The sequence below is a fragment of the Propithecus coquereli genome, unplaced genomic scaffold (genome assembly GCF_000956105.1).
Source record: "Propithecus coquereli isolate 6110/MARCELLA unplaced genomic scaffold, Pcoq_1.0 Scaffold194, whole genome shotgun sequence".
In the NCBI taxonomy this organism is placed as follows: domain Eukaryota; kingdom Metazoa; phylum Chordata; class Mammalia; order Primates; family Indriidae; genus Propithecus; species Propithecus coquereli.
This window is the reverse complement of record NW_012144300.1, coordinates 1,662,423-1,687,772: the sequence shown is the minus strand read 5'-3', so window position 1 is coordinate 1,687,772 and position 25,350 is coordinate 1,662,423. Positions and strand designations below refer to the sequence as shown.

Here is a 25,350-nt window from a genome sequence, read left to right as displayed (position 1 = left end):
AATTTCTTTAATGTCTGATTTATTAGAAGAAAGCTGGATTCTCATATGTGCTTTTGCATTCAGTCTGTTACAATATCACAAATTAGGTAGCCTCTGGAAAACTCCTCCGTACACTCATGAAAGAACAAGAATGAAAAAGATAATGTCTTATTATTATAAAAATAGCTTTCACCTTGAATACCCTTGAAACGTTCTCAAGGAAACGCTGACCACATTTTGAGAACCAATGCTGTAGTCTAATTTCCTCATTTTACACATAAAGTCATTGGATCTCAGAGACAGTAAGTGAGGAATCCAAAATCACCCAGCCTACTAATGGTAGGATACAGATCTTAGATGGTTTGCTCACTTCTCTTGGTTTAGGTTCTCAATCAGAAACATGGGAGACATACCCTAATGGCCTGTCCTGTTCTCTACAGCTGCAAAGACTGTAACAATATATTACCAAATAAAAAAACAAAAAAAAACCTTTCTTAAATGAGAAGAAAATCAACACACTTAATAAATTCTGCAATAAGCAAACTGTGTTTGAATTTGAATTATGGTATTTGAGTTAGGATCTATATTTGAACTGAAACACTAAGGCAAATTCTGTCGCATCCTACTCCATGCAAGTTGGTAATGACAAACCACACAGTAAATATCATAAATATGGAAAGCAGATTAACCACATCACTATTTATCATATTTTGTGTCTGAAATGCAATTCAATGACATATTCCAGAAAAGTTTTCTCAAGTACTGGCTGAAAGGGTAGTGCGTACTTTAAGAGACTATAAATAAATTAGCAATCACAAGGAACTTTTTGGATTAAATGGAATTCTGAAATGTAGCTATTTTTTAATTCTCTAGACCTTATTTTTATCTTTTTTTTTTTTTTAAATCAAGGAATCTTCTTGGTCACCTAGAGATAATTTCTTTTGTATCCTATCAGATGGTTCAAATCTTCTTTAAATGGATCATACCCTTGTTCCTTTAAACAACCTAGTGCCCAGAAAAGCTGGTTTAGTGAAGGAAATTCTTCCCAAGGAATCCCACTCTCAACTTTCATTTTTTTCAGGGTCTGCATTCTTTGGTTCTGAATCATGACTCATGTTCACCTCTCCTTTCATTAACAGAGTGACATAATGGTATTCTTTTTTGCAATGACAGAATTCACAACCTAGGCAAAGTGAACATTTTTCAGGTGAACAGCTGCTTCTTCCTCAGTTTCCTTTTGAGTGCATTCTTCCCAGCTTTCCTTGAACCCCAGATGACCCCCAGGAATTTGGAAGCTGCCAGTTTCAAATGACCTTTTCCTCTTCCCCAGAGGACACAACAAGGATGCCTGCAGCTGGTCACTACTACTCCTACTCTGGCCACTGCCTCCGTGCTGGCAGACATAGTTTGAGCCATAACCTAAAGGTATTTTTATAAACAGTTATTCTTTCCATAAGTCGGTGCCTTAGAAACACAAGGCTATATTTTTGTTATGATAAAAAGTGTGTCCAAAAAGCCATAAACAAATGTGATGACATTATAATATGTTACTTTGGAAATTAACTATTAAACATATGCCTATTTTAACTATGCCATAAAATACTGCATAGCAAACAAACCAGTTTGTTTTCTTAGTCATAATGATAAATAACAATGTCAGTGACCTGAATACCATTGGTCTCACAGCAATAAGGGGAATGATGATTGCACATTTTTTCTTGAACTGCATTTTTAGTTAATCATCATTTATTTAAATATTAAATAGCCACTTTCCTCTCCCTGGCTCCATTCTGTAAAATTCAAATAAGTTTTGAGTTTGTTTTTGTTTTTTGGCCCCCTCTCTAATTTCTCCTGGAAGTCTATATAAGGCACTCTTCTGTCCAGAATAGGCTAGATCTAATTCTTGGTAACTTCAGAAAAGCTTTTGTGAACTGAGATTTTTCTGAAAAGATTCTGTAATAATACCATTTTTGGATAAAACTTCCAAAGGGCGCCATCTTTAGCCACTATTTCACAGGTGGCAGAGTATTGCTACTTGCCATAAAGGTTTAAGCATCGTGAACAGGGATAACACACCATGTCCCACCTGCTCCAGATGCCCCCCCATGGGACGTTGGTCAGTCTAGAACTTGCGACACTCACCACATACTTCTGCCCTCTGATGGTGCCCGGTCCTCCCTTTGAGACGCCCGCCCCTCTGTGACACGGCACCAGGCAGAGCACAGAGGAGAGACTGGTGGAAGCGTGGGCTGACCACTGGCTTTGCCACCTCTCCAGCACGAACCTCTCTGCCTCAGTTTCCCATTTGTCACTTAACAGTAGCACTTATGGCATCATTGCTGTGAGGATAAATAATAATAAATATCAAATGTTTGGAACAGCGCCTAGTACACACTAAACTTTCAGTAAATGTTAGCTGATGGTATTACTGTCTAACACTACAGGGGCATGTATACATACAAATATGGTTAAGTTAGAACTGAAACTAGTGGCAGGGTTATTAAAGACAAACAATGGATGTTTTAAAATCTGAATTAGACAGTCTGTATTCTAAAACACACACAGAAATCTGTACCAATTAAATACAATAAAGTTGAAAGGGGATATAAATTACAGTTTTTCCTTTGTTTAAACAGACAATAGTAAAATACTACAGTCAGCTCACTATACACAAAAACCATTAACAGCAGCTTTTCATTAAAGTTTCCGATATCTTACCCACTTACTGATGCTAGAACTCAAAGAAAAAAGGTACAGCAGGCTGTACCCCATTCCCTCGCTCTTGCTCTCACATCATGTTTGTAGCGGTACACCCAGACCAACTGTACAGGCATCTACAGAATAGGTACAGAAAGGACTTTTCATACACACAGTCCTTCAACCTCTCCATTCATAGGAGAGTTTTACAAATGAAGACACAACAGCAGGGTCATCTGTATTCGATCATCTCCTGCAAACATGGTAAAGTATGAACCGGGTAACTTTATAGCTCAGTCCATCTCTTCAGCATTTCCCAGAACCAAGCAAAATAACAACAGCAAAACCACACCACAGTGAAACCTACCAATCCAAAACAAAACCATACAAAAAACCCAAAATCAACATCCCTCCCATCCCACCCCACCCAAACCCAACTCGTGGTTGTCCTTGTGTTTTCTGACAGTAATACTGCTCTCTGCATTCCACCTGCCCGGCAGGGCTGAACCAAGGTATAGGAAACTCTGGAGTCAGAGCTCAGTCATTGTCAACAGGTTGTAAAACAATGTCAAGTCAGTAGGTGGTGGGCCAGGTGGAAGACCAAAGAATAATGTAGCTGTGAGATTTCTCAGTGTGCTTATGAAACAAAGGACAGAGACAGGCAGCACAAGGGAAGTATGGCACCAAACTTGCAGTCAAACATATATGTTCACACAAAACAACAGTGGACAGCAATAACGTTCAGTCTTATGTAAGTTCTTTGGTTATAAAGAACAGTATTCTATAACCTTCTCTGCAAAGAGGGATTTGCAAACTCATTCTTAGGCAATAAAAATTTTTCATCTGCTCATGAATAAGAGATCGTCCAAGTTGCTTTGTAACGAAGTCCAGTACCTTATGATTTTCTACAAATCACCATTATCTGCATTTTAGTGTGCAGCCATGTCTGTCTCCAGACATACTATAGATACACATTTCATATACATAATATATATTATTTATAAAAAAAAAAACAAATTAGAGCATTGACTCCAGATTCTACAGTAAGAATTGATTAAAACTGTACAAGAATAAAGTCTGTTTGAATCTGTAGAGGTTTCTACACAGTGGAGGTGTGTAGTAAGTGCAAACAAAAATACTGTCACTTAGTTAATCCAGGATTTTCAGTTCTCTTGCTTTCTGAAAAAAGCAGAGGCTGCTGATTCACCCAAGTGACAAAGTGCCGCTTCTCCCGCTGGGGAAGGGAAAGGAGGTGGCCCAGGAAGCACATGGCTTGGCTTCTCCGGCTTCTGGTCTGAGGTTCAGCTGGGCGGCAGCATGTTTCAAAGATGGGCTGGTGCTTTCCCAAGGTGGCCTGAGGAGGAAGTGCTTGCTGCCTTTCACCGTGGGGTCGTGCCTCCCTAGAAGGCAGAGGCTGGTGAATTCAAGCTTCTCATCCCCACCTGCCCACCCCACCCCACCCACAGAACCCACCCTCAGCCCAGACCACACCCACCCGAGAAAGGGGTTCTTCCTAAAGGGATCCACAGGATCGGGTTTATTACGGAATTCAGTACTGGAATTCATACTATACGAGTGCCAGGGTGAAGTTTCTAGGAAAAATCATGATAGCAACACTCAAAGTTGAAGTTAAAAAAAGTTATTTCCGGACCTACACTCTGAAGTCATTTCAGGGTTAGAGCAACAGTCAAATTTTAGTACTTAAAAAGTTCTCAAATACACTTTAATACTGTCAAAACAATGTATTGTTATTATTAATATTATTATTTTAAATTTTAGAGATAGAATCTTGCTCTGTTGCCCAGGCTGGAGAGCAACGGTGTGATTGTGGCTCACAGTAGCCTGGAACACCTGGGCTCAAGCAATCCTTCCACTGTGGCCTCCCAAAGTGCTGGGATGACAGGCGTGTGAAAACAACTTACCAAAACCAATGTAACAAAAATACTAACACAAATTTTTTTAAAGGAAAAAAATCCCCATAATCCCATCATCTTGCTACAGCAAACAGTTTTGTAAATCCCACTTTTAAGCCAAGATCTCTGGCAAGGACACACTATTCTGAAAACTGAAACACAAACTTCTATTTGTTGCCCCTCTTCCCTGCTCTCTGGCCCTCAGACACTCCCTGCCTCTACAGGGTGGTGAGAGAGGGTTTGTGAAAACCTAACTTCCCCTGCTCCACCTGCCATGAAGCAAAATCACAGGGGTGGAGAGCGGTGACTCCTGGGAATTTGAGTTTTTAAGAGGCATCCTCCCCTACCAACCCCTGCATTACTCAATGAGTCTGCTGCACATTTAGGTTTGAGAAACAAACTTAATTCTTAGGGTGAAGAATTAAAGAGGCCTTAACACGGCCTCTTGAACGAGGACGGAAATGCTTGTGCAGACCAGCCATGCAGATTCTGCTTCAACCGTGTAAAGGAAGATGCATGTTTTGCTTGCAGGAACAGTGGCGAGTGACTACTGTCATTCTTATGTTGGGGAAAGAAGTCTTTTTCTTCTTGGAAGAAATGACTGTTTAGGTTTTGGCAGTTTATTAATGAGTATGCCAGATAAATGACTACACTGAAATTTTAAGGGCCAGTAAGGAAAGCAGGGGGGAAAGCCATACATTACTCTGGAATAACTTTCTCAGCAAAACAAAGGGATTGAGTGGCACCATGATTATCTTATCCTTCCCCAAGGCTCTTTCTAGTGCTGTCGGCTCTTTGTTTCGCTAAGCTGTGGCTCTCCCACACCTGCTGCACAGTTGTAGGACCAAGAAAGCACATGTGAAGGGGAAGAAATGGTGGTGCTCAGAAGTGGATAATCTCTTAGTCACATAATTTTCTGTTTGCCTTAGGAATATTAGAAAAACCTCATTTTGTTTCAGTTAGAAGATTTACCCGTATTAAAACCAAACTGGGTTACTTCCAAAGCCCAAACATTAATTGTTCAGGGAATTCACCCATACCTCCCCAAGGCACTTTTTCACTTATGGGTACCAAATTACCGTATTTTACCCATTCTGTGACATATATGTTTTTCTCTCCACATTTTAACATCTTTGAAATTGGGGTGTGTCTTACAATTGCTGATTTTTTCTTTCTTATTCCCTCTAATCCAATATGACCGGTATTTTCTTCCTTAATGATACATAAAATAAAAAAGCATTTAATGATCAAAGGAATCACACATTCGATGAAATATGGTAGATGCTACCAGAATACTTTGGGATAGTCAGTAACTAACCATCTCAGGGAATGGATATGAGATCGACTGATCTTTATCCATCTGAACACTTTATTCAACACCAACCCACATGCCAAGTAAAAAATCCACTGGTCCTATCTATTTCATGGTTCTACTCTGGTTCCCAAAGCAGACTTGCTCTGCCACAGAGCATCAGCTGGGCGGGATGTGACCTGCTCCCCAGTGAGCTCATCTTCCTTGTCAGAGACATCTGAATGGATCTTTCCTACCAAGCGATTGTGGTGAAGGGCCTCTGGGCATTGGTGTACAGTCAGGCATGCTCACGGACAGCACGGCACCCAAAGGGCTGCCTCTGGAGTTTATTACCTTATCATCCTCTAAGTTGGAATGGAGCTTGCCAGGGTCCTGGGGTCCATCGGAGACACTCTTGCTGTCCATTTTATTTGGTAGGCTCCTCCGACTTAAAAGCTCTCCAGCAGAAGAATCTGTCAGACCGTCAAAATCTTTGCCATCTGACACCCCCATGAACTCTGTGAAAGAATGGTCCTCGAGGATGTTAGTGGTGTGTTCTACTGTCACCTCCCCAGGGCAGAATTCTCTGGCCGGCTGGCCACTTTTGTTGGGGCAGGCATCTAGTTCTGAACATGAGCCAGTCCTGCATGGCATCTTGGAGTTTTTCTCAGGAATGCTCTGGGATGATGGGCTCCCTTTGGCTAAGGCACTGTTTTCTTTGAGTGGCACCATGATTATCTTGTCCTTTACCAAGCCTCTTTCTATTTCTGTCAACTCTCTGTTTGATGACGGTCTGAAATCCTGTCCAAGCGATGGGCCAGAGTGCTCAGTGGAGTCTGTGTCTTTCGTCTGAGTGGCTAGTTGATCTGAGCTGTCACTAGAAGGGACTGCCATGTCGGACAGCGTGGCATTGGAGGCACTGTGGGAAAAGTAGCCACTGGTAATACTGCTGGTGGTAGGGCTACGGGACACTTCTTTCTCCAAGACCCGTGAGTTTGTCAAATCTACTTTAGAAGCAAACCATTCCCTATTCTCCAAGCTGGCATTGTAAACACTGAAGTCAGCAAACTCCACAGGTACGTAAGGCTGAGAATTGATCAGCTTCCTGTTAATAGCTTCCAGCTCATTTTCCTCTTCCTCAGAGTCCTATAAAGATGAAGCAAAAGTCAGTCATTAGCTTCTTGCAGCAATTGTATTGTTGAGACAAGTTTTAAATACTTTATTAAAGGTATTCACATTCACATGTTCTGTGTTTTTTGTTTTTCTTTCCAAGTTTGGTCAAATCTTGCCACCTATTGTAGACATAGGTATATCAGTATTCGCAGAGACCTGTGAATTTAAACCCCTCCATACCTAATATGAAGGACATTTATTTTTTCCATGCTCACTAGCTGCTAATTAGAAACATTTCCTTCCCTGGTGTAGGAGAAACGATGGAACTGAAATGCAGTGGATTTTTTATTAGCTACTCAGGATTAGTTTTCAGCTGTGATGTTTTCTCTTTTTCTCATTAAAATGAACAGAGGGACAGCGAGAAACAGAAGACCCACTCCTTCATTTGTTCTTACAATCTTCACCTTGGGAAGCAAAGTGCAGGTAGTTAAGGTAATTTGAAAAAGTTTCTGAGCTATTTTACGGGGAAAAGGGCAGTAAAATAAAGACCCCAACAGCAAATGGGCAAAGAACACAATTTCAACATCGATTCTTAGGATTATACTATACATTATAAGGCTGTAAAATACTAACAACCACAGTTTTCTAGGGTTTTTGAGAAGCATGGATAGAGGAATTGGCTAGAAGATCAGAAGGACAGATAGTGAGGCTTAAATGAAAATCTCCTTCCTCAAACAGTGTTTGAACCCTGTTTATAAAGCTTGGTAAATACAAGAAAAAATGGATGCCGTCAATTCCGCAATCTCTCTCCAAACGAATGATTCTTTTATATTTGGTAGAAAAACGTGGGTATTTTATGTTCAAATAAAATAAATGATATGCTATCTAATTAACCTCATAAACACCCAACAAAATTGCAAATATTCCTCTAAAAGTGTGACTTCCTTTTTATTTAAAAAAATTTGAAATTCACACATAATAACTGTACATACTTATGGGGTACACAGCAATGTTTCAATACATTTTATACAATTGTATGGTGATCAGATCAGGGTAATTAGCATATCCATCTCTCAAATATTAATATTCATCATTTCTTTGTGTTGAGAAGATTCATATCCTCCTTCTAGCTATTTGAAACTATATAATACATTATTAACTATAGTCATCCTACAGTGGTAGAGAACATTAGAGCTCATTCCTCCTATGTAGCTGCAGTTTGTATCCTTTAACAAATCTCTTCCAACCCTCGTTTCCTCCTGCCTTACCCAGACTCTAGTATCCTCTGTTTTACTTTATACTTCTATGAGATCAACTTTGTTTTGGCATCCATAAAATGTGACTCTCATTCAACAAATATACATTGAGCACCCACTATGTGCTAGCCATTGTCCTGAGGACTTGGGAATACTAATGGTAAGCAAAACATAGGCATGGTCCCTCCCTTAGGGAGTTACAACTTTGGGTCCTTGCTCTTAGAACAATCCTGGACTCTGCATGGGTGGATAAAACTTTCATTCAAAGTAGAACTTAGAAACCTCAAAAATAGTTAGCTTTTTTTCATTGGTCATCTGGTTTAACAAGCTAATTAAAACATCTGTACAGTTATAACTCGGTGATTATAAAGACCTGGGACCTGGTCAGGTGCAGTGGCTCGCACCTGTAATCCTAGCACTTTGGGAGGCTGAGGCAGGAAGATCGCTTGAGATCAAGGGTTTAAGACCAGCCTGAGCAAGACTGAGACCCCCGTCTCTGCTAAAAACAGAAAAATTAATCAGGTGTGGTCGTGTGCACCTGTAGTTCCAGCTACTTAGGAAGCTGAGGCAGTAGGGTCACCTGAGCCCAGAAGTTTGAGGTTGCTGTGAGCTACGGTGATGACACTATACTCTAGCCTGGGAGATAGACTGAGATTCTGTCTCAAAAAAAATATCAAAAAACAAAACGGAAGACCTGGAACCAAAACATCAGCCTTACTCATTAAGGCTGCATTTTAATTGAGGGGTGGGAGGAGGAGATACCTTCAGATGTGTCAAATGCTTGTTCAGAAAGGAACATAAATTTCACCTGTTGAATTTTATGGTAATATTTTCTTCTGCATCTCAAGATGCTAAACACCTCAAAAATAGTTTAATACTCTCTTCAGTGCCTCTCAGTTTTAAAAATAATTTAGTTTTTACAACTCAGTTTTAAAAATGTATTTGCATATAAATATTTAAAGGAATCAGTAATTTTCTTTTCTTTTTTGAGATGGAGTCTCACTCTGTTACATGGGCTAGAGTGCTGTGGTGTCAGCCTGGCTCACAGCAACCTCAAACTCCTGGGCTCAAGTGATCCTCCTGCCTCAGCCTCCCGAGTGGCTGGGATTACAGGTGTGTGCTGCCACGCCTGGCTAATTTTTTCTAGTTTCAGTAGAGATGGGGTCTTGCTCTTGCTCAGGCTGGTCTTGAATTCCTGACCTCAAGCAATCCTCCCGCCTCGGCCTCTCAGAGTGCTAGGATTACAGGTGTGAGCCACCTTGCCTGACTGGAATCAGTAATCTTAATTCCTTGGCTATTAATCAAAGGTGAATATCAAATATCAGTGATATAGTTCCTGAAATTAGCAAAACAAAATTTTTGGCAACACCAACCTCTTCCCATTTTATCTTTAGCCACATTCTAAGTTAATAAGTACTATTAAAAAGGGGGTGGGTGTGTTCTTTCTCTGAGTTGGGGGGGATGTTGGTAATGGAACAAAGACTGGACAGAATTGTCTGAATCAGTAGCCTTTGCCTAATTTTTTAGATTGTCTACTTGTCATGTTTAGACTCAAAACTGAATTTCAAATGTATCTCTTATATTTCCTTTTGATTTAAGCTGGCAAAGAAATATAATTCTCCAAGTCCATAGCACATGACGTAATTAATTACTAAAAAGTTATTTGCTGCAAGGAAAACCAAATTTGAAGATGAGAATTAGTAACATAGGGCTCTTTTTATGCCTGAAGTTATTTCTTCTCAAGACCGAGGAAAGGCTTGTCAACCTAAAATACAATTTTGTTGAATAAAATATGTAATCATGAGTTTAATGAATAGAAATAAATGTAAATTTATTAAACTGACAAAGATAAAAAATTATTCCTAAAGGAGTAGAATGACCCTAGTAAAACTGAAGAGTCTACAAAACTCTAAGAGATTAAGTTCAAGTAGGGAGGAGTTCACAGTTATGCCCTTAGAAGAGTGGAGGAAAATGACCCAAAAGCCCAAAGGGAAAGGCTGAAGTGACAGGGACAACCTATTCCAGAAAAATGAAAACTGTGTAGAGATTAAACATTTCCCAACATTTAAAAGGAACCTGAAAGGTTACTGAGTAATTGCACACAAGGAGAAAAGAAAGGACTTAACTGGCTTAAACTGTATGTTGAGGGAGTTTGGTTAGATAGACTTTTTATACCAGAAACATCATTTATCATTGTATCTTAAAGAAGACTAAACTAAGCACCTTCCTACAATGTCTTAAGGACAAAAAGAATCAAAACCCTACCTAAAAGTGGAGCAGGGAGTGAAGTTCTGAAGCTTCTCTATAGCTACAATCTTCATGATTTGATTTTTGTGATTTAACTTATGCAGCTGATATTTACCTATAGATAAAACACCTTGATTTTAAAAAGGGATCAAAACCTACATTAAACCAGTGACTCTTTGCAAGGAGTTTCACTTAATTAGTGCAATTTCCACTCCCACTATAATCAGGTCTGCGCTGCCTACTAGAGAGACAGTCTCTGTTTTCAGAACTGTATCAGCCAAGGCTCCCAGTACTTCTGTCCATGGTACTGAGGGGAGGGCAGTCCTTTGTCAGAAGAGCAGCAGCCGGGCATACTGGAACTACCCTATCTTTGGAAGCACCTGAAGTCACTGGAGTTCCTCCCATTACCCTGAAGGATGGGGCTCTCTGTTCTTATGCTCTGATTAACTGTAAGACCTTGAGCAAGTCGCTTTACAATTCTAGACCTTTGTTTCTTCTTTTGTAAAACAAAGGGAATAAACCACATTCTGTCTATGCAAGCCCTAAGAGAAGGGTAGTACGGATACCAGGGAAAGAAAAATCACTGACTTTCTTTCAGTTACCCTCTATGCTTCATGACATAAAAAGATAGACAGAATGCAAAAGCATATTATTGCCTTTATCTTGTCTATACTAGACATGAAGTACGTCGGTATGTCTTCCCAAATTGATCAGACAATAAAATACAGCTTTCAGAATCAAGCACAGCCATATTTACTATATTTTATATGAAATCACAGAAGTTACTATGGTAATTAGGTGGGTTAAAAAAATAACAGGAACACAATCTTGATATTACTTCCCGAGAATGATTTCAACCTCTCTTGATCAGTATGAAACCACTAAATCACTCTCATTTTTCAAGAGTGGAAAAGGAAAGAGAGTTAAGCACAAAGCAAGAAAACAGTTTATATCCTTTTATAATAGAGGAAATAAAATTGAAGTTTCCCAGAGAGGAACTAGAACCTCAGGTCATGCCAGCAGAAGAGGAGGAAAAAAAAAAAAAAAATAGAACCTCAGGTCAAACAAGCTATGAACTTAAATTCTACCAGAACATCCTGAAAAACTGCTCTCTGGAATAAATCAAATAGTCCAATAGCCTCAGAGATGAAGACTGCTCAGCAAGCCAGTTTTCTAAGGAGAGTAGAAGCAGCTCTTTCCAGTAAGACCCCAGCAAGAGAAACCGTACCATCAAATCCTACCTAGCGTACTTCATGTACATGTAGTTGCATAGGGTCTAACTGCTGCTTGAGTCTTCCTGGGTGAAGAGAATCTGGTTCCATCCTACCCTCTGCTAGCTGAAAGTCCTGAGAGGGGTTTTATTTTAAAACATCAAAAGGAAAATGGAGACAATAACTACAAGGCAAGCTCTGTGACCTATGAAACCACTTGCCTGGCAGCCCAGAAGGTGGTCTAGCAGTCTCCCGATGGTGTTGTACCAAAACATATTGCTACAATAGATTTAAATTTAGTGCCTGTGACCACAGTGATAAGTATCATGCCAATAAACAGATCCAATCACACACAGAGCGAGAGAATTTGAAGGGGTAACAAACTAGTCGTCTGGCTTTTTTAGCCCACCCTGCAACCCTTTTTAATTGAGCAGGGGGTGGTCAGGTAAGTGACGCAACAGCGCATTACGACTGGAGAGATGACGGAGCAGCTGCTGACGTGCAGATTCTTCTCCATCAGGAACTAGGACGGGGTTTTGGTAAAGAGGGACAGGGAGAACCCGGAGGCAGAGGAGGGTAAGAGGGAAAGAGAAATAAAGGAACGAAGGGAAAATGGTGGGTTTCTTCTTTCCTCACATGAGGAATGTGAAGGTCGTTTCCTAAGATCCACCAGCACCCCGAGCATGCAGGTGCAGGGCCAGCTGCAGATCCGGATGAAGCTGCAGTTAGTTTTGACACAGCGTGTATTAGCAGCAGACTTTGGAACTGTTAAAGGATCTCACACTAATGAGCCTTTGGAATGGCTCTGACGTGGTGCTGTTGGGAAATGAGACTCCCCACACTCTGCCCGACAGAGCGGATCACACGCAGACACAAATACCAAGCAGCCTCCTCTCTTCCCAAGCTGGCTTGACTTTTTTAAAGCCCAGAAAGGCACAGGAGAGTGAAAGCGGAGACACAAAATTAAAGAATTCTTTCCAGGCTTGAGAATATACAGATTGCTTTTTTATAAATTGAGGTATAATTTATAAAGTGCCTGGTCTACGGTGTTTTAAAAACTGTATCTCAAATTTGTAATTTTGTAACCAAGTGCTGGGGAATGAGATTTTACAGAGTTTCAACCTACCTGTGGTGCAATACAGATAAGCCATCCTGAAAGCAAGGCTGACACCAAAGGGTTGGAATATATTTTGCCAGCTAATTACCAAGGGCTACCCTCGACAGAGAGATGATGATAATGGGTGCTGATGAACTGTAGTATAGCTCAAACTACAGAATTATCTGGCAATAGATCAGGCAACATAAAAAGCTCTCAAACACACCCACAGCTAAATGCATGATTACTTACTCCAAGTAAGTGCAATTCCTCTAGGTAGATTAACTTCAGAATCTGGGCAATATGTATAGGCACATTAGAAAGATTTCAGTATTAGTGAAAGTGATCTCTTTGTTACACTTTTTATAAAGACCAGAATCATTAGAAGTGCATTTCCCCCTTTTTCTAAGCAAACTTATCCTAAGCAAAAAAACAAATAAATAAAACAAAATAGGAAAATCACAGATTATAGCCACGTTCATGCAAAATTTCATTACCAATGATCACATTTTTTTTTTTTTTTTAAAAGCAGAGACCCCATACATGTCTTATCCTAGCATTTGCATGATTGTCTGTGAAAGGGCCTTAAACCCACCACCAGGCAATATGACAGAAACGGTTCCAGAACTTACAATCTTCTTCTCACGTTTGCTATTGTGTTCTACTGGCATGCTGCTGCCATTGCTTCCTGAGGGTACAATGCAGCCAGGGTTATGTGCCTGAGGTGGAGGCATGCTCTGCAAAGGTTAAGACACACAGATGCATCACATACAAAAGACGATGACAGCTGAAATACATAGTAAGTACATGCAAGTTAGAAAAGCAACGCTAACACTTTTATTACAGGTGAGTAACGCAGCAGCCAATTCTGCAGGCCAGAGTTAAACTACTGGAGAAATTTGACAGGAATACACAGATTCTATGGCAAAAACATAATTAGTTCTATCAAAAATTAAGTAAGAAGCTTTTAATATCTTCAAACACCTAGAAAACATGTCTCATTTAAAAGATAAAAAAATATACTTTAAAAAGCCATAAACAAAACGAAATAAAACTACAGCAACAATAACAAACAAGAAATTCTACCACGACCCTGCACGCTCAAGAGAGAGGTATTTGAGAACGGGATCCCATGGAGTGACGACCCATGCGTGTCCACATGCGGCATCCAACTTGTTCATGCAAATCACTGCTTCTCCGCGGGCCACATGATTCTGTTCTATTCTGCACAGTACAGACAAGTCAAGCATTTACCTCCTGGCTTAGAAGAGGCCTTGCTTCAAGGGCTATCCTTTTCTTATGCTCTTCTTTTACAGGCATTAGGGGTTTGAAAAACTTTGGTGGCTGGGGAGAGAATGCTTTAAAAGGGCTGACAGTTAAGGCATGAGGATTCTCTGATGTACAACCTGGGGAAGACAAAAAGGCACGAGTTTACAGGTACGGAAAACTTTAACCGACATGCAGGAAGTGAGGCAACAACCTAGCCATGGAAATACGTGGTAGAATGAAGTTCATAGGCTAATATTTGGCTAAGCATTAAAACAGATGTAGGCAAGAACAGAGATAAACCTATGAAATCACAAAGAGTTACTCAGGGGCGGGTCAGCATGAAAGAAATGAGAAACCAAATTTTCTATCCTCTTCAAGATCCAGCTGAAGTGTCACTTACCACACCGATTTCAACTCACGCTTATTTTCCATTTCTGAATTCTCAGAGCCCCTATTATCTGTATGTGCATTCTGGCACTTTATCATTTAATGTCTTATTTTCTGTGTTTCTTATTTCTATAGTTTTACTTTAAGACAGCAAGTAGAGGCTCAATTAATCCTCAGTGAATGCCATACATATTTTCTTGTAAGCCCCTTTTATTCTCAGACCACCCTCCTCTATATGATTAAGAAAGGACAATTCTTTTTTCTTGCTTGTACTCATTTCTTACCTTTTTTGGCCTCTTTCCCCCTTCCCAATTCACTGGTACAAGAGCACTTAGTAGGTAAAATATGAGGTTATGAGGTAAGAGAGCTGATTTATATAACCAAAGAATGCTGTTCCCATCAAAGCACTGGGAGACTAGACATTTAGCTAATGGTGCTGCCAGTGATCAAACTCATTTCAGGTATTATTTTTGAAACTGATTTAGAGTCACGTTCTTTTAAAAATCCTTTGAGTACAAAAACATGACAGAGGTAGATATTCGTCTGGTAGAGAATAACATGATATGATTTGTGTCTCAAAACTGACTTCAAACTTAGGAAATGATGCATGAAAAATGATTTGGATATTATAAAATGATACACAAAAAGGCTACCATTATTTGGATGATAAGTTGGATACAAAGCAAAAAGAAATCAAACAAATGAAGATGATGTGTTCCTTCAAGCAGACCGTTTTGAATCATCTAGTTAACTAGAATTTCAGCTGTGTATCTTACAATATGCCACCCATGAAAGACTTTTTTCCCATCCCTTTTCTAAGCAAGTATAAAGAAATAATGCTGCAAAACAATCTCGTCACTACCTTCTTTACTCCTTCGAGGTGAATCCCTGGGTAAAGTTCCATAACACGCTACATCTTGGTAACTAGAGCTGTAGTCAGACATGTCTAACTGGTTCTCTGGCCAGCCCTACAAGGTAAAAATATAGGTTAACTGTAATTAAGTCATTCTAAAATGAGAAACGAAGCCCAGATTTGAGTTTCTTCTATTTTTTAATGCAGTATATGCTCTTCTTTATTTTTATTATGAAATATTTCAAACATATAGAAAAGTGCTAAATAATTGTAATACCATTATATCCAAGGTATACCCAGAGTGAATACATGTTCATATTTTATTGTATTTGCTCAAGATTTAATAAAATCATAAAAAATAAAGCGAAATCTAATTTTTTTTTTTTTTTGGGGGGGACAGAATCTTACTTTGTTGCCCCGACTGGAGTGCAGTGGTGTCATCATAGCTCACAGCAACCTCAAACTCCTGGGCTCAAGCTATTCTCCTGCCTCAGCCTCCCGAGTAGCTGGGACTAGGGGGGCGCACCACCACCCTGGGCTAATTTTTCTATTTTTTGTAAAGATGGGGTCTTGCTCTTGCTCAGGCTGGCTTCAAGCAATCCTGCCTTGGCCCCTAGAGTGCTAGGATTACAGGAGTGAGCCACTACGCCTGGTCGAAACCCACTTTTGAACCCCTATATGTTTCCATTCATCCTCCTCCCTCCCCAGAGGCAGCCAGTTTGATCAATTTTGCATATATCTAGGGTGGCTGGATAATTTAAAGAACAAACTGAAACACTTTTGAGAGTAATACGGTTACATTAATAATTTTGCCTGGGTAGCAGACATAGCTAGGACTGTCCAAGGCAAACTGGGTGGTGTGGTTACTCTACAGATACCTAAGATTTAGAAGTTTCAAACAGCCATAAGGTATTGATATACTAAAGGGAGGCCCGGCTAACTGGATGTTTCTAAGAGGTTGGTACTGGAGCCTTTAAAATAACCATCTGCACTTTTCACCATTGTTTTAAGAATCATTTGATTCATCAGCTCGGAATCGAAAATGGTTTTGGTGGACAAATCTATGTTGAGGCCAGGTAACTGGATATTTCTAAGAAGTAGGTAGCAGAACTTTTGAAATAACCATTATTTTAAGAATTATTTCACCATTATTTCACCATTTTTTAAAGGACTGTAGCACTTTTCACCATCATTTTAAGATGATTTGTTTTATCAGCTGAGAGCCTAAAATGGTTTTGGCAGACAAATCTATATTGAGGCCCAGCTAACTGCATTATTTCCAAGAAGTTGGTACTAGAGCCTTTAAAATAACCATTATTTTAAGAATTATTTCACTACTGTTTCACCATTATTTTAAGAATGGTAGCACTTTTCACCATCATTTTCACCATCATTTGTTGGAGTTGATTTTTGTGAGAGGTGGAAAGTGCAGGTCCTGTGTCAGTTTTTTGTTTTGAGTTGATCACTGTCAGAGATGAGAAATGTGCGTTTTTGTGAGAGGTGAAAAGTGCGGATCATGTTTCAGTCTTCAGACTAAAGTCTAATGGGAGAAAACTCTTATATATGATATGAGCTTATTTAATCTTATTTGAACTTCTAAGGAATTGGCTGCCTCTAAGGACTAGAGTTTAAACTTCTTGTGGACATAATTTGTGCTAATCTAGCACATATATAATATGTATTCAAGAAATATTTGCTGAATAAGATGATTTGCAAACTGTCCTTAATTTTAAATGCCCTGTTTGACCCATTCGAAATAACTTTGATTTTGCTATGGTGGATGTAATACCTTCTTCAAATACCCATACACACACAGGTATCTATTCAATGATATTTAGTATTATCCTGGTATAGAACGTATCATGCTAAGTAATAATGTAAAGCTGAAAGTGCATAGACATTTCACAGCAAGCATGTGAACTTAGAAATGGAGAGAATGGTTTGCCTAAGATTAAAGTGGGACGTCCAGAGCTTTTTTTTGGGTCTTTTTTCTTTCTTTTCTTCCCTTCTTTCCCTTTCTTTCCTCCCTCCCTCCCTTCCTTCTTTTTTTTTTCTTCTCTTTCTTTTTTCTTTTTCTTTTTTTCTGATCAACCAGGTAAGGCCCAGAGATTTTAAAAACACCAAGATCTCCTAACTTCTCAGGCTGAGTCTACTAATGACCTAGCCATGCCCACAGACACACACCTTATCATCTTCATCAAAGCCAGAAAGGTCTGGTCGACTGGAAGAGACCTATAAGAGATGAATAGTTTTATCAATGTGGTTGATATATTAACAATTTTATTTTTATTAAAGACATAGAATGTCACGGATATAGCTGAAGCCTGTATGACGTTCTACTATTCCTCCTGTTTCTTTCTTCCCTCCACAGGAGTAATGACTACCTCAATTTGGGGTTTCTTATTTCCATGCATGTTTTATATAATTATATGTGTACAGACCCATAAACAATACATAGTATTATTATGCACATTTTTATACTCCCTATAGTGGCATCTTACCATACATGGTCTTCTTCCATAGTCTAACAACTTATTTGTTCCATCCTCCTATTAACGAACATTTAGGCTGCTTTTCACAGTTCACAGCAACCTCAAACTCCTGGGCTCAAGTAACTCTCCTGCCTCAGCCTCCCAAGTAGCTGGGACTCCAGGCACACACCACAATGCCTGGCTAATTTTTTAAGAAAAATTTTTTTTAGAGATGGGGTCTTGTTATGTTGCCCTGGCTGGTCTCAAACTCCTGGCCTCAAGCAATCCTCCTGACTTGGCCTCCCAAAGTGCTGGGATTATAGGCATAAGCCACTACGCCTGGCCCCAATTTTTTGATTCTGTGTATTCTCATCAATAAACATAGTCATTATTTTAGTTTAGGCCTTCTTTTTGGTGACAGCTATATTCAGGTTTTCTATTTCTTTTTGATTCAGTTTTTGTAGGAAATTTCCATTTTTTTAAGCTTTTATATTTATTGGCATAACATTATTCATGGTTCACTCTTATGATATCTAAATCTCTGTTCTCTCTATAGTAATATCCCCATTTTTTCAAAATAATATTTGTATGTTTTCTCACATTTTCTTTTCTTCCCCAATGAATCTTAACTGGAAGTCAGTCCATTTGACTACAATCTGCTTTTCAGCTTTGTCTATTCTTTCTATTATTTGTTTCCTATTTCACATAATTCTGTTCTAATATTTACCATTCCCTTCTTATTTGAATTTATTATATATCTGCTCTAACATTTATTTCCTTATTTGAATGTATTCTAATTTTCTTTTCCTACCTTTAAAAAATTTTATCCATAAACATTTTTCCATGAATCTCTAAAAGTTAAGGAACTCTCTTTCCCTTTTTAAAAAACAATAACCATAATACCATTCTCACATATTTAAAAATTAAGTGATTCCTAAATACTATCAAATATATAGTTGGGGCTCAAATGTCTCATACACATTTTCATAGTTTATTTTGAATCGGGATCAAAATAGGATCAATATATTGCAATTGGTTGATATATCCCTTAAGTCTCTTTTAATCTATGAGTTTTCCCTTTTCTTAAAATCTAATTTGTTTGAAATTTAATTTGTTAAAAAACAGTTTTATTGCATTTACATTTAACTTGTGGTATAAAGGACTCTGGAGACTCAGACGTGGGGAGGGTGAAAGGGGGTGAGGGATCAAAAATTACCTATCGGGTACAATGTGCACTATTCGGGTGATGGGTACACTAAAAACGCTGACTTCGTCACTATACAATTCATCCGTGTAACAAAAAACTGCTTGTACACTGTAAATCCATCGAAATAAAAAAAGAATTTAATTTGTTTAAAAAACCACTTCATTTTTCCTGTAAAGTTTCCCACAGCCTGGATTTTGCTAATTAAATGACACCTATGGTGTCATTTAACATTTTCCTCTGTCCTCTGTAAATATTACTAGTTAGATCTAGAGTCTTGATTAGATTTAGTTTCAAAATAAAACAGTTTTTTAGATGACTTCACAGGTAGTTTTTATTTTTTAAGCTAGATGTTTACCTCATTATTTGCTACTCTTCTTAGTATAAGAGTTATACGCTTCCTGGCCAGGTGCGGTGGCTCACGCCTGTAATCCTAGCACTCTGGGAGGCCAAGGCGGGTGGATCGCTCAAGGTCAGGAGTTCTAGACCAGCCTGAGCAAGAGTGAGACCTCGTCTCTACCAAAAAATAGAAAGAAATGATCTGGACAATTAAAAATATATCGAAAAAATTAGCCGGGCATGGTGGCACATGTCTGTAGTCCCAGCTACTCAGGAGGCTGAGGCAGAAGGATTGCTTGAGCCCAGGAGTGTGAGGTTGCTGTGAGCTAGGCTGACGCCATGGCACTCATTCTAGCCAGGGCAACAAAGCGAGATTCTGTCTAAAAAAAAAAAAGAGTTATACGTTTCCTAACAGTAGCTCTTGCTCTCATTTTTTCTACTGTGCAGTATTCTGCTGTATGAATGGAATAATAGGGAATTTAGGGTTACTAATTTTCATCTAAGCACCACTTTAATTGCATCCCTCAAGTATTGATATGCATACCACTTTTATTCTCATTTAGTACTAAATACATCCTAACTTCCAGTACGATCTTTTCTTTGACACGAGTTAATTGGAAGACTGTTTCTCAATTGACAATTGTACTAGTCTCTCATTATCCACTTCTAATAAACGCACTGTGGTAGGACAGTGTAATCTGTATGACAATGATTACTGGTATCTGCCGGGATTTACTCTGCAGCCTATTGTAAGGCAATTTTTGTAAATGTTCACCATGTTTTTAATCATTTTCTGGCAATTCTGGAGATTAGGAAGGCAAATAATTCTGTGCTTTTCCTCGGAAGGATCTTACTGTCACTCTGATACTTCTGGGGAGAGATGCTTTGAAGTGATCCATGCGCTAACCTGTCCTTTCTCCCCATGACAGCGTCCCTCTCCTCTAGAAGCAGTTTCTGTCACTTGGATTTTCTACATGAACTAACTGGTTGAGGAAGATAATCAAAATGGTTGAAGGCAAGGCGAGGGCCTGCAGGAGTGTTCACATGGAGAGCCTGGCTCCTCATTACATGGATGGCAGTGGATAAGACCCGTCAGGACAGCTAGAACAGGCACGTAAACTCACTTAAGAGCAGCCAGCACCCCGGGGCTCTGCTGCCAGGATTCCTAGCTGACTCTACCACCTTTATCCAACCAAACTCAATTTATATCTTATGAAACTTCTTTCAAGGAGAAAACCTGATGAACGATGAACCTCAGTCAATGTAACACACAACTGCGCGCCCTGGTGTGCTTCCCAAGCACAGAGAAGCAGGCTACACTTTTGGGTGTGGACACCAATGCCATATATGCTATTCCACCAAGTAAACCCCACGTTCCCCATCTCAGTTTCTGAAATGGGTCACAGAAGAGGCATCACACTGGCAGGGCGTACTTACGTTATGAACGTTTGGTGTGCTGAGGCTTCTCCGAATGTGCCGAGCTTTGGTGGAGAGTGCTTCTTTGACTGTGACGGCCTATAAATGTATAATAATTAAACAATAAAACTTATTTTTTCCTCTGATGATAAAAGTAGCATACGTTTATTTATAGAAGATTTAGAAAATACAGACATAAAGAACATTTCAGTCCTACACATACATTTATAAAACTGAAATCTTACTGTACCCAACTATTATTATTATTATATTTTGCTTAACAATCTTTCAAAAACATTTTTTTCATAAATAAAACCAGAAAGCTGCTGAATGAAAGGCATTTATGTTGAGAAAACCTAGAAGAGATGCCTCTAACTACATATCTCACTTGCAAAATGATAATGAAGTTTGATGCCGTTTGTGTTTTACTCATGCAGCAACGTGGGTGGGATTTCCACTAAGGGAAGACTTTGCAGACAGACACCAGTTGTATTCCTCCTGGAGCTCAACACGCTCTCCCTAACGTGAACTATTGCTCCTATGAAATGACATCTCCTGTCTTACAGTTCCACTGCTTAGCAGATTATTTTCACTTGAATGTCTTGCTGTCATCTCAAAGGTTAAGCCAGGTCTAAGTATTATGCAGACAGTAATAGTCCGTGGTTAAGCACGGGGGCTTTGGAGTCAAGCTATTTGACTTGACACCTGACTCTGTACCACTTCCCAGCTGTGTAACCTTGGGCGGGTTAGCTAATACTCTCAGCCTCGATTTCTTCATGTGAAAATGGCGATTTCAACAGTACTTACCTCAGAGGTTATCTTGAAGCTTAAATGAAACAATGTATCTAAATTAGGCACAGTGCTTGGCAAGTAGGAAGTATTCAATAAAAGTTAGCCATTATTTTAATTTTTGTTACCATTTTGCCGGAGTCATTTCTCTAGTGAGATCGCTACTGAAGTGCTCCTTCTCTGACAGACTTAGAGAGGTGTTTGGGCAATAAATTCATCTTTGTCCATTGGGGGTGAAGGCTGGTGATTTCACCCTCTGGTCCAAATATTCAGTTACTTGCCTGCCGCAGCCGTTCAAGACTCAGAATGTTTTCCACCTGCAGCACGCCACGAGTGTACTTCTCAATGTACGTCTCCCCATCTGACGTGCCTTCGTTTTCACTCCTTGCTGCCAGGAGAGCCAGTGTTTCCCGGTCCTCTATCTCTTCAGTTGCCTAGAAGGACAGGCAGGAAATAACAATACTTTAATGTGAACAATGTTTTCAGGGAAAGTGGCAAGTATAATCCCTGTAATCCTAGCACTATGGGAGGCTGATATGAGGGTATCACTTGAGCTCAGGAGTTCGAGACCAGCCTGAGCAAGAGCGAGACCCCGTCTCTCCTAAGAATAGAAAAATTAGCCAGGCATGGTGGCGCACGCCTACAGTCCCAGCTCCTCGGAAGGCTGAGGCAGGAGGATCACCTGAGCCCAGGAGTTGGAGGCTGAACTGAGCTATGATGACGCCACTGCACTCTAGCTGGGGCAACAGAGCAAGACTGTCTCAAAAAAAAAAAAAAAAAGTATGATGAGAAAATGCTTTAGAATTCTGGAGAATGTACCCATTCTGCATTATTTATATATTGATATTTTAAAAAGTAGTATAAATTTTACCTTTGGTATATTGGATACTATTTCATAGGTTACACCACAGGAATAAAATATATTTTTCAATGATATTCTCCTCTTCAAACTCTGTGTGAAACTCTGGTAGAAAAAGAAAGCTGGATTAAGCTATGTGATAAATGTAAGTTATTTAGTATTTTACAAATTGTAAAAGCACTATGAATTACCATGTTTTCGATATACACAATAACCAGCAAAACAAAAAAAACCCCGAACCCAAGAATCCTTGTCTCCAACCCCAAGGGATCTAATGTCCTGCTGCTATTCGGGAGTTAGACTACAGGATGTGCTCGCATTCAGGGCTTCTGCGGTTGCTTCTCTCTCCATCTGCCGCCTTCCTTTGATCTCTCCAGGGTCTAATCAGTCTTTCTCAGGATGTCAGGAGAACACTGGGGAGGATCAGCTTTGCTGCAGCCCCTCTGAGAGGAGATCTGGCAAAGCAGTAGGATAGGGATTTATCTGGAGTCTGCATTTTGTCCTGGTTTTGTCACTGGTACTTAATCTCTCAGTCTCAGTGTTTCCAGTTTCCAAACAGTCCCAGCTCCACTGCCTGCTGGGATGGTGGGTCTCTAACTAGCCCAGGTGGAAGAGTCCTTCGGTGGATGACATTCATCTCTGCTAGCCTCATGCCCTCTATCTTGCATAACTGAGGATCAGGCTATAACTTGCCCAGTGTGGTCACATTTTGTACATCCCCTGCATTAGCATCACACACACTACTCTGTGATACAGAGAAGGAGAAAACTTCGAGCTCATAGCCACAGTGGCAGAAGAGACCCGGTTACTACCTGTTTGTTGTAAATATTGGCAGCAATCCGCTTTCGTAACACTAACTCCATCGCAGCTGGGTGACTGAGTTGGACTGTGGTTTTCACAATCAGGTAAATCCTTTCATTCTGTGGTGTGACCCTATTCAAGTGAACAGAATCATGCACCGAGGAGTCCCAAGAGGCTGTGGCTGAAACCTAGGAGTGGGGGAACGATGGGGAGACAGAAACAAGACACAACTCAGGTGCAGTTTTACATGACACCCTAGAGAAAGAAAATAAATCTAATTCAGTGCAATCAAACAGATTTCTTTTCTTACCTTTTTTGAATGACAATACAAATGGTCCATTTTTTTTTTTTTAATTCCCCAGTCTTCTTCCCCAAAGCAAATCACAGCAGTTTAACAAGACGATAGGCCCACCAGGCTTGTAAGCTAATCTGAAGCCCTTTAAGAGAACCTTGGGGGTTAATTACCTCATCGTCACTGTGCTTTATGATGGGCAGGTAGAAAAACTGGCTGCCATGCTCCTTGGGCAGGATGGAGTTCACACCCGACGCATGGGGGCCAACAAGCTGTTCATTGGCACTGAGGTCATCCGCTAACCAAGTCCGGGGCACAGAAAAAAAAAAGTGGGGGGAAAGTCAGCTTTTAAGCAAACATCAAAAATTTTAAAATACACTTTGTACAGATGAAGGTTTATATGATACATTTCGATTTTTTCTTTTATTCCTTATCCTGCAGTTGAAATAGAGACTCTAAGACTCACGACAGCTTTTATTCTTTAAAAGTGGAACTATGGGAGCCAAAAAGTTGCCTTGTGAAGCTCCTATAAGATGGAATGAATATACTCTATAGGAAGTCCTAGGAGCAAATCTTTTCACTAAACACACCTTAGAATTTTTCTGCCTTCTCATGTCAATATCTCCTGTAACCTTAACCTATTAAGTTTTTGTCCTACTTACATAACTTATACTAAATTAGGGATTTCAGCAGTTACATTATCAATTTAGAATCAAAGTTCTAACCACTTGGGAGAAATATAAAGATCATCTTCTTCCTACACCTTGTCTAAATCTGACTCTTCCCAAATCTGCCAGGGGTCATCCAGTCTTCGCTCATCTACCTCCAACAATGGGGAACTCACTACCATACAAAGCAGTGAGTTCCAGGCTTTGAAAAAATTCTTCATGTGAAGAGCCAAAGCCAACCTCCCTGTGTCTTCCACCCATCCATTATTAGTCCTCCCTCTAGAACAGAAGTTTTCAGGCTGTGTTTTGAGGAGTCCCGGGACCCTGCTGAAGGGCCTGCCAGGATCCTGCCTACCCCAAACTCATCAACTCTGCTGTTATTTTCTACACATGGGGTTCCATTTAATATTTCTTGTGGAAAAGGATTTTAGTGCAAAAACACATCATTGTTCTAGGCTTGCTTAGGTTTGACCTAATTGCCATACTAAAGAACAACCCTCAATGCAGGGTTACAGTGTGGTCATTTCTGGCGTTGAAACCACTAACGGAGGGGAGCAAAGTGCACTAGTCAGAAATGCAAGTCCTTGGGCCCTTGCCAAGTCTAAAGAGCCAGAAACTCTGGGGGTGATTGCTTTCCCAGGTAATTTCTATGTCTATCAATGTTTCAGAGCAACTGCTTTAATGTTCCTGTGTGTAGTTCTCAATCTCTGAGTATGCTCTTTTTTTGATTAAATATCTACATTTTTCTTCCAGTGATTTCACATTTTGGGCTTATATATATTTGAATGGACCAAAAATGTCACCTAGATATGGCATATGAATGATTAGAAAAGTGATTTAAGGATCAAAATAATGTGAGTCTGAACAGATTACAAACCTTAATTCAATGTGATAACCTCTGGAACTTTGTCTACTTACCATTCAAATCGAGGAAGAGAACTGGTATGTGGGTTTCCATTCCAAGAGGCGGGATCCTAAATTTAAGAACAAAATTTAATCATAACAAAATACGTATTTTATATCTTGTTAGATGATAAAATGCCGCAGAGCCGTGGAAGCAGAAGAGAACCACTGTGGAGATGTAGGTTCTACTAATGAAATACTTTTACATTTCTTGACTTCCCTGTTAACATAAATCATGGGAATTACATGACATATAAAAGAACTACCAGTTATATAAATTACATGTAATTAATTGA

General features: G+C 39.6%; 1 protein-coding gene across 1 annotated transcript in view; it reads right to left on the bottom strand.

The window, feature by feature from the left end:
* Positions 1-3,577: 3,577 nt before the first annotated feature.
* KIF13A (kinesin family member 13A) overlaps positions 3,578-25,350 on the bottom strand; it is a 221,750-nt gene continuing 199,977 nt past the window's right edge. The window contains exons 29-41 of the mRNA XM_012643272.1: positions 25,070-25,125; positions 23,657-23,781; positions 23,203-23,379; positions 22,403-22,495; positions 21,813-21,965; positions 20,764-20,841; positions 17,497-17,544; positions 15,322-15,427; positions 14,058-14,209; positions 13,436-13,540; positions 6,235-7,026; positions 4,172-4,268; positions 3,578-4,090 (exon numbers count right to left, since the gene is read on the bottom strand). Coding sequence (XP_012498726.1) covers positions 4,239-4,268; positions 6,235-7,026; positions 13,436-13,540; positions 14,058-14,209; positions 15,322-15,427; positions 17,497-17,544; positions 20,764-20,841; positions 21,813-21,965; positions 22,403-22,495; positions 23,203-23,379; positions 23,657-23,781; positions 25,070-25,125 — 1,915 coding nt within the window. The 3' untranslated portion in view covers positions 3,578-4,090; positions 4,172-4,238. The remainder of the gene's footprint in view (positions 4,091-4,171; positions 4,269-6,234; positions 7,027-13,435; positions 13,541-14,057; positions 14,210-15,321; positions 15,428-17,496; positions 17,545-20,763; positions 20,842-21,812; positions 21,966-22,402; positions 22,496-23,202; positions 23,380-23,656; positions 23,782-25,069; positions 25,126-25,350) is intronic.